Below are 8,669 nucleotides of genomic sequence, written 5' to 3'. Positions count from 1 at the left end.
TGTATTTGTAAAAGCAACATCAATAATTTGCATATGTACTTTGACAAAATTGTAAGCAAAGTGTATAAACAAATGTGGTGGTCGATGACAAATAACATGTATATATATCTATTTTGTGTCAAAGTGTCCGAAGGACAATACCGAATTTATTGTTGTGCAAAGGACAAAAAAAATGCATCCATTGTACTTATATGGCATTTAAACGAAGTTGGAGCAGACCATATATGCATTTATATATTTGAAATATGACACAATGTTCACTACTAGAAATATTGGCTTTAAGGACACCCTACAAGGACACATTTTTATGCATGTGTCCTAATAACCTTATGAGGACGACTAAAAAAAAAAACAGGACCCCCGCCGATTTTTTCGCCAAAAGTTAAACTTCCCACACAAATTTGCAAGTGACCCGCCTCTCTCTCAAATTGAGACTTTAGGGGTCAGACCTAAATCAAAACCAGATCTGTGCAACCCCCTCTCCCTCGTCCACCCTCTGTTTTCGATCCCTGTCTCTCTCTTCTCCATTGGCGGCCTTCTTCTCGGTTGCTACCTTTCTTACCTTGATTTCTCACTGCTGATCGAAACCCTAAGCTAACACCTCAAAAAAGCCAACCCAAAATCTGAATGCAAACCACTCTTCCGCCACACTTTCTGTCTTCCTCCACCGTCATTCGCCATCTGCAATTTCTCCATGCTCATCTCTTTAATCTCTTACCACTTTTGTCTATAAACGTCAAACCCCCATCATACACTTTTCTAATTCCCTTCCAAATTTCCCATATTTTTCTCAATCTAACACCCAATTTTCTCTGCCCAGCATTTTGATATGCAGGTACTTTGATATATTTGAATTTTTTTTAAATTTCATTCAAGAAAGTAAATTTTTTTTCTGGGTTTAGGTTTGATTTGGTGGTCAGTTCTGGGTTTGTAGTAGTTTAAGTATATGTTGGGGTTGTAGTTTTCATTGAACAAAAGCCCAGATGTCTATTTTCTTTCGAGGGGTTTCAATTGCTTAAGGGGTTTATTGGGATTTATGCAGAAGATTGATTTGTGGGAAAGAAAACTAGTGTTTGAGTTGAGAGTCAATTTTTTAGGCTTTTGATTAGCATGTGCTTTGTAGGATTGTAAGACAAGAATTTGAGTTTTATAGTGTTTTGTTATTTATAGGGTGTGGGGGATCATGGGTTCCAAGGATCCTGCTCCGGTGGTTGACAACGTTAAGAGGGCAAAGCAGGTGCCGGTGGACTGGTAAGTGTTACAAATCTTAGGTTTGATGTAGATGTAGAAGTGTCTATGTGAAAGCTTGGAATGTCTGTTACATGTTTTGGAACTGTGCATTTATGAGAACATATAATTCTACTTTTCTTCATTTCATCTTATATTCATGATTAGCTTTCGATATTTTTCTTTAATCATTATCCATATGATAGTGGGTGGTTCTTAATTGACCTTTTTTATCTTCCTCATGATTGGAACTCTGAAGCATAAATATTTGGAACACTTAACCCGCTTTGGTTTATTGCTAAAGTTGAATGGTTTGTGCAGATTTCACTCTCTTTATAGCGTGCAAGTGAAACATAAATGTGGTATTGCTTATATTTGCACAAGAGGTTAGTATAGTATACTATGACACCATAAACATTACACAAACAGATCTGATAGAGTGCACAGAATGCAAGTTTGTTGTTGTTTTGACCTGATTAGTGTGGTACTCTCAATTCATTGCATTACATTATTGTTGTGTTTGCAGGTCTTGTGTGAAAATTAAAGTCGGACAGTATCAAGGGGGAATTGTACTTGGTATTAATAAAGTGAGTTTCTTTTATCAAACTGCTTCAGTTTTGGATTGGGAACTGAAATTTATGAAACATACTCTTAATAAACTTCTTGACATTATGGCATTAGTTTTTCCTTAACCATGTATTTATTATGTCACTGTCCCTTGAATTGATTCTTTGAATCCTTTTGTAGTTGGAGGATAGATCTGTGTCTCGAACTAGCACGTCATGCACAAGCCAAAGGTATGGAATTCCTATCTAGCTAGCTTCACCCAATACATTCCTTTATCAACACCAAGTTCTCTGTTTTTTTTTTTTGAACAATCCAGGCCGGTTATCAAATTTTGAGATCTTTGTTAGGTAGATTTGTTTCTTTTGTTTTTCCTTCTGATCATTCGTTTTCAATGATAGTCATTTTGGCTTTTTTAACTCTCACTTTGATCCTCGCTTGAGTTCTGAAAAGCCAAAACCCTTTAATTCTATGGTCTTCTGAGTGAATGGCTTCAGCTCTTTTTGCAAGGACTCTTTTGGGTCATCGCCTTTTTCACTCTTCTGCACACACTCTCTCTCCAAAGCCCCAAACCCTCACTTCCCTGCTCAATGTAAATCTCTTTTCCCTCTCTTTTTCTGAGTAATCTTTTATTGGGTTTCTGCTTAATCTTCCATTTTGTTTGTAAAGTTTGTTGTTTTTGATGATGTTCTGAATCCATCTCTGTAAAGTTTTGATCTTTTGCTTGTTTGATCGGTTTTTTTTTTATCTGGGTTTTAGTATCAGTGAATTTGAGATGCAAAGTCTTTGGTTTGGAGCGTTTTGTAGTGGTTTACTAACATTGGTTCTCATTGTTTAATCAATTAGTGACTTGTAGTATGTAGTGTACTATTGTTAAGGTGTTTACTGTAATTGTTCTGTACATGCACTCAGTTCCTGACTATGTTCATTGACCCCTAAACTTGGTTTTCTTGGAGATTTCTTGTTTGTATCCTAGACTCTTGTTTGATTATCGTTGTGACTTAAAGTATTTGAGTTGGTTAACTATGCAAATGCATAGTTCTGTGCTGTGAGTTATTGGCTTTGCGTTAATTTGAAAATCATATAGTGCTAGGAGATTGGTTGGTTTAGTTGTCTCTGTCTTATTTACAAGATTTCTTCTTTAATAATAACCAAAATGGGAGGTGGTAGTATTTCTCTGTTCTCTGATTTTTGGCTACCCAAGTCACAACCCACAGCCGTCCAATAAAATTTGACAACTAACTTGGTGAAGTTTGAGCTTTGTTTAAATGGATATCAACTTCAGTTTGTGGACAGTCTGAGTTTGCATTATATATGAAACTTCTCATTGTCATTAAAGAATTAAATACAAGTGCGTACCCATGTAGTTAAAATAGAAAGCTGTCATGGGACAGCTAACAATTAATCTCCTACCTTTCCTCTATAGCAAACAAAACTAATAAAAACCACTGTCTATCTAGCTATACCCTAAGTCTTCCAAGTATGCTTCAGTTGCTTATTCTATACATACTTATGTAATGTAATCTATCTAAGCAACACTAATATGGATATTAACATTAATATTATTGAACAGTGATTGCAGATTGGGCAAAAGTGAAGATTATTGTCAATCATATTTTAATACAAGGACATGTGTGACATTGATCATTGTATGGAATTGATCATTAGCATTATTGTATGGACTTGATCATTGTTTTTGCTTTATTTTGATCATGTCAGGTTAGATATTTTTTCCTAAAAAGAAAATTCTTTTTGTTTTTCTCTGTTTTGTGTTATGCTTAGGGGTTTGAAAAAAAATCCTTTTTTGCAAATATGGTTGGTTAAAGTGGCTACTGTGGTATTGGTATTGGTATTGTAGAAATTGGCATAATATGCTCCTCTTTGTTTATTAGATCGATTCTTTACTTCCAGTGTTATATCCTCTTTTAAATCTACAGTTTTGGTGTTTAATTAATTGTGATTAAATGTATGCTTTGTTAATGTATTTGAAAATATATGTTAAAGTGTTATCACTTGGAAGCAATGGAAGGAAGAGTGAGTTAGTTGTTTATTTAAACTGTTGTTTTTGCAGCATTGCAGATTGGCATAGAGAGAGAGCTTGAACAACAACTTCAACTTCAGCTGTTACTTTGTAAGTTTGATGGATGAATTTGAATTTACCCATTCAGGTTGTTAGAACTTAATAAAATGAAAACTGTTTGTCTTTTTTTTTTTTTTTTTTTCCTAATGAGATCTATGTTTACTGCATTAATTACCGGCCTTATTATTTAATCATGAAGAATGTATGCTTCCAGTATTATGACTCCAAAGATTGAATGAATATTTTTATACGATTTCAAATTATCTTCTTCTTCACTTTTAACAAGAAATAACTTTTGGAGCCTAACAACTACCTTATACAGTCCTTTACCTTAAGGTTGATGATGATTCTTTAGTGATGGTCTTTATTTTCCTTTCTCTGATTTTTACAGTGATTAGGTTTGCTGATTGAATATTATATATGAGTATTCTGATATTTGGTTTGATATAAGTTTATGATTTCTAAATGTTTTAGTTGACAGCAGTGAGATTTCAGAGAGAGACGGCAGCAGCTAGGAGAATATGTGAGGCTGTTCCTAACGTGAACAAGGACAATAACCAGGTAATTCCAGTTTTGCTTAAAGTTTATTAAGATGTTTTAAGATTATAATGTGGATTATTTGTAGCTACCAGCAAACAATGATTATAAGACAATATTTTTTATAAGACAATATTTATAGCTTCCCCCTTTGCAATAGATTAAGGAAAGTAATTAAGGATTAATCATCATGTTACTTTTAGGTATAAGACAAGATTCTGTGGCCAATTATGTTGCTTAAAATGAGATGTTGTAATACAGACTAATTTGAATTATATATTGTTGGTTGGAAGACCTGTTGATAAGCCCTGCGGTTGGATTCTAGACTTGGCTCAATATAATTGTTGAATTTCAGGAGTGTTAATACTTAATATGTACTTGATATTGGTTTGTGCTATATTTATCAGGTTATATATGATTGAAGATATTGGGAAGCAGCTTATACAAGGTGCAGGATATTGATTTACTTGACTATAATTGTTGAACTGTAATTTGTTATAGTTTATAAATTTGTTTGCATATGGTGTATTTTGATTCAGTTAATATTGCATTTGGTGGTGTATTTTGAGAGGTGTACATGCAATTGGAGAAAGCTTCCTTTTATTATTAATTAATTAATTTTTTTTTTTGGGTTTTTTACAAGTTTTAAGGACACGTTTTGAACGTCCTGTATGACTCTTTTAAGTGTCCTATTTTAGTTTTAAGGACACATATGAGTGTATTTTTTGTGTCCTCTTATGGTTTTAAGGACTCCATTTTCAAAGCTTTAAGGACACAGTTTGTGTGTCCTAGTATAGAATAGAGGACACATATTAGAAGATATAAGGATGCAATTTAGGTGTCATCTTATGGATTTAAGGACACTGCATCCAGAGTTTTAAGGACACACAAACTGTGTCCTCATATAGAAAAGAGGACACGTTTTCAGTGTCCTTGTTTGAGACTTACAATGACTGCTGGATAGAGGACTCTTTTTTAAAGAGTCCTTGTATGTATTTAAGGACACAGTTTCAGTGTCCTTAAATGGTGTTTTTCTAGTAGTGGTTTCAGTGCTCTCTACTTTGCAATTGTGCAATAGATTATAGTATATATATATATATGGAGTGCTTGTAAGCTGTACACACGGCATAACAATGTTATGCAAGCAAAGACAGGCTTTTTGAGATAAGGTCATTAATTAAGCATAGATGTGCTATGTATGCACATGAGTTTTAAATTTGGACCCAGCGAAATAGGCCTAGTTGACCCTCTCGGCTAGCTCGTTTGTGGACCACAACTATATATGTATAACTCACACGTCTCTGCCACATGCGTGTTTGGTAAAGAAGTTCCGACACATAACTACTCACTTCATATTTAGCTTAATAGTAGATGTGCATGTGTCCATTGCTGATGGTAGCGGCGCACGTGGGCAATACTATAAATGTAAATATATGTGGTGTATATGCAGGCAGGTGTCCCAAGCGGTAAGTGTATGTGCACACAAATAAGGAGATAGCAGAAGCACGTGGTGCTTTCATAGTGAAGAGAACATTATATATGGAGGAACACTTAGCTTTTGCTGGGCAGATCAGATTGCTATATGGCTGGGTATAGCAAATATAGCCCAGATAGCGCTGATCAATAGGTTGAACGCTCGGAGGCTACTGCAACTGATACCTATTGAGCATCAGAAGATGCAGGCCTGGTGAAGAACAGACCATTGTTCAGCGGTGGTGGAGCTGGCGGAGGGCTCCTTGGCTTCAGTAGAGTGGTGGAGTTCAACGGTGCTTGGCCAGCGGTGATATTCGGCGGTGCCCGGCCAGTAGAGGCTGCTGCCGGTTGGTGGAGCAGAGCTTTTGCCATTGGAGTTTTGGCCGGCGGAGGGATCTTTGGTCAGCGGAGGATACTTTGGCCGGCGGTGGTTGTGGGCCGTCAGTTTTGATGGTCAGCGGAGAAACTGCTCAGCGGAGACCATTGCCGGTTAGCGGAGCGGAGATGCTGGTTGGCGGATGAGAGATGGTGCCAGTGGAGTGATGGCTGCTGAAGCTAGAGGTGCTGTGATTGGAGTTGGGCGGTGCCGCTGACGAAAGCCCAGCGGTGCCGCTGATAGAAGTTTGGTGCTGGTATGGGGTGTTGGCCAGCGATACTCGGTGCTCAGCGGAAACACGGAGCTCGGCGGAGGCTCTGAGCTCAGCGGATCCTTGGAGCTCAGCGGAAGCTTTGGCGGAGGAGAAGTTGCTCATCGGAGGCGTTGCTTAGCGGAGCCTTGCCGGCGGAGGCGCTGCTTAGTGGAGGCGTTGCTCAACGTAGAAGCTCGGCGGAGGTTTTGCCGCTGAGGTCTCCTAGCGATGTTTGTAGCTAGCTGCGGACTTGGTGTGCAGCGAAGAGTCGGCGGAGGATTTGTTTTTTGAACACCGCTGGCGTTGTTTGTGAAGTTGAGTGGCGCTGCTTCAAAGTACTTGGCGGTGGCCAGCCTTGCTCTTGCCTTCTCGCTGATAAAAAAGAGTGCCCAAAGTAATTTGGCACCCAAAGATGTGTTTTTTTTTTTTTTTTTTTAGTTCAGCGTTGACCAGACGTTGACCGGCCCCTGATGGGCGTTGACCGACTCCGCTAGGCGTTGACCAACCCCGCCGGGCGTTGACCGGCTCCGCTGGGCGTTGGCCAACCCCACCAGGCGTTGACCAACCCCGCCGGGCGTTGACCAGCCCTAATTTGATGTTGAATGAGCGTTGACTCGATACTTTTGGGTCGAAGTTCGTGGTAAGTGACGAAGCCTTTGTGTTGGCTTCCCACAGACGGCGCCAATGTTAATGCTTGGATCCTTGGGGATCTAATTAACGATAAGTAGTAAGAGAGAGAGAGAGAGAGAGAGAGAGAGAGCGACACAAGAAGTATAGTGGTTCATTTCCCGCCTTAGCGGGAAACTACGTCCACTCGAATGTTTAACTAGTGTGTTCGGGCCTTGCGGCCCAAAGGGATTACATGAGATGTAATGGGATGTCTTGAGTTGTGGGAGGAGAGTTCCTTTTATAGGTGAAGGAAGCCATCTCCTTTACATTTTCTTAGATGTGGGACAAGAACCCACTATTCTAGTCTTAGAAAAGCATATTGTGGAGGCAACTTGGCAAGGCCGGAAAGGTGGCTTTCCGGCGACGGATTTGCGACTTCCGGATACCGTAGCGTAGCTTGAACATAGGGCTACAAGATGCAAGTAGTGGTTGGGCCTCACCATGGCTTGTGGGCCTCACCACGGATTTGCGACTTCCGACTTCCGGATACCGTAGCGTAGCTTGAACATAGGGCTACAAGATGCAAGTAGTGGTTGGGCCTCACCATGGCTTGTGGGTGTCCCAAAGAGGGTGTTAATTATGCTTGGTGAGATAGCAAACTAGTCATGCTGCTAGTAGAGGTATCTACAACTAGCTAATGCAAAAAAATGGTAGTCGTCTAACTTCTTTCGGTAGCTCCAAAGAAAATATGACCAGCTGAGTAGAGAGATGTCGGTGGAGCAAGGCTCGCTTAAGTACCACTTATCTCAAAACCTTCCTAGACATCACACTTACTTTGTGTGAGCCTACTTTGAAGAAAAACTAAGTCATTGGCATCTACTACAAAAATAACATGGCAATTGCCTACATCTCTTGGAAAATACAAAGACTTAATCAAAATCGCCAATTTCTGGATCTTGACCCTTGAAGTCTTCCACCCTTAGATCGAGATCGCCATCTTGATCTTCTTGTTCCATATAATGTGCCTCCCTTACTTTACACGCCCTTGCCCAATGTCTGGGTAGTCCACACCTAAGACAAGCATCTTTATGGTCAGGTTCCCTTGATCGAGGCGCTTTAGGAGCGCTTTGGGGACTGCTTCTTCCTTTGGTGGCGTCACCACCATAGCCGGAGGCTTGGCCTCTCTCTCTTCACACGTTTACCTCCACGATTCCGTGCACGCCTATCTTGGCGGTTTCCTTCATCTTTAGGGCGAGAATATTGACCAGAACGTCCAGAATTATCCCTTTCCTTAGGGTTTCGCTCCTTGCACCCTCTTTTAGGGGCGCGACTATAATTAGACTCCGGAATTGGCTTGGCTCCCACGGGTCTAGAGTTATAGTTCTTCACAAGTATGTTGTCGTGTTTTTCAGCCACGTTCGTGGCACCAATGAGCTCATGAAATCTTTTGATGCGTCCAGCATTGACATCAATCCGATAGTTCTTAGCTATCATCAATGCAGAGACGGGGAAGGTAGAGAGAGTCTTCTCGATCAACATCGTATAAGTGA

At 39.6% G+C, this 8,669-nt stretch overlaps 1 protein-coding gene across 14 annotated transcripts; it reads left to right on the top strand.

Moving 5' to 3' along the window:
- The first annotated feature begins 427 nt into the window (after nucleotides 1-427).
- Nucleotides 428-5,035, top strand: LOC133739355 (uncharacterized). 14 transcript variants are annotated; one of them, XR_009860578.1, is made up of 8 exons: nucleotides 428-835; nucleotides 1,171-1,251; nucleotides 1,549-1,613; nucleotides 1,754-1,814; nucleotides 1,975-2,024; nucleotides 3,863-3,922; nucleotides 4,346-4,432; nucleotides 4,816-5,035. XR_009860578.1 is itself a non-coding variant. In XM_062167116.1 (8 exons), exons 2-8 carry the CDS (start codon nucleotides 1,184-1,186, stop codon nucleotides 4,828-4,830), a joined length of 426 nt encoding a protein of 141 aa, XP_062023100.1. In that variant the 5' UTR covers nucleotides 428-835; nucleotides 1,171-1,183; the 3' UTR covers nucleotides 4,831-5,035. The 14 variants fall into 14 exon arrangements, 8 of the variants coding, with proteins under 8 accessions (XP_062023100.1, XP_062023099.1, XP_062023102.1 ...); XR_009860581.1 differs by having other exon boundaries at nucleotides 3,863-3,959; XM_062167116.1 differs by lacking the exon at nucleotides 1,549-1,613 and adding an exon at nucleotides 2,289-2,383 and having other exon boundaries at nucleotides 4,356-4,432.
- Nucleotides 5,036-8,669: the final 3,634 nt, after the last annotated feature.

This window comes from Rosa rugosa, chromosome 3, assembly GCF_958449725.1.
Source record: "Rosa rugosa chromosome 3, drRosRugo1.1, whole genome shotgun sequence".
Lineage (NCBI taxonomy): Eukaryota > Viridiplantae > Streptophyta > Magnoliopsida > Rosales > Rosaceae > Rosa > Rosa rugosa.
This window is presented reverse-complemented; position numbering and strand designations above follow the sequence as displayed.

Coding starts and splice junctions, on each gene's coding strand:
- LOC133739355 (XM_062167113.1), top strand. CDS start 1,184: ATGGGTTCCAAGGATCCTGCTCCGGTGGTTGACAACGTTAAGAGGGCA. Junction 1,252..1,753: donor AAGCAGGTGCCGGTGGACTG/GTAAGTGTTACA, acceptor TTGTGTTTGCAG/GTCTTGTGTGAAAATTAAAG. Junction 1,815..1,974: donor TTGTACTTGGTATTAATAAA/GTGAGTTTCTTT, acceptor ATCCTTTTGTAG/TTGGAGGATAGATCTGTGTC.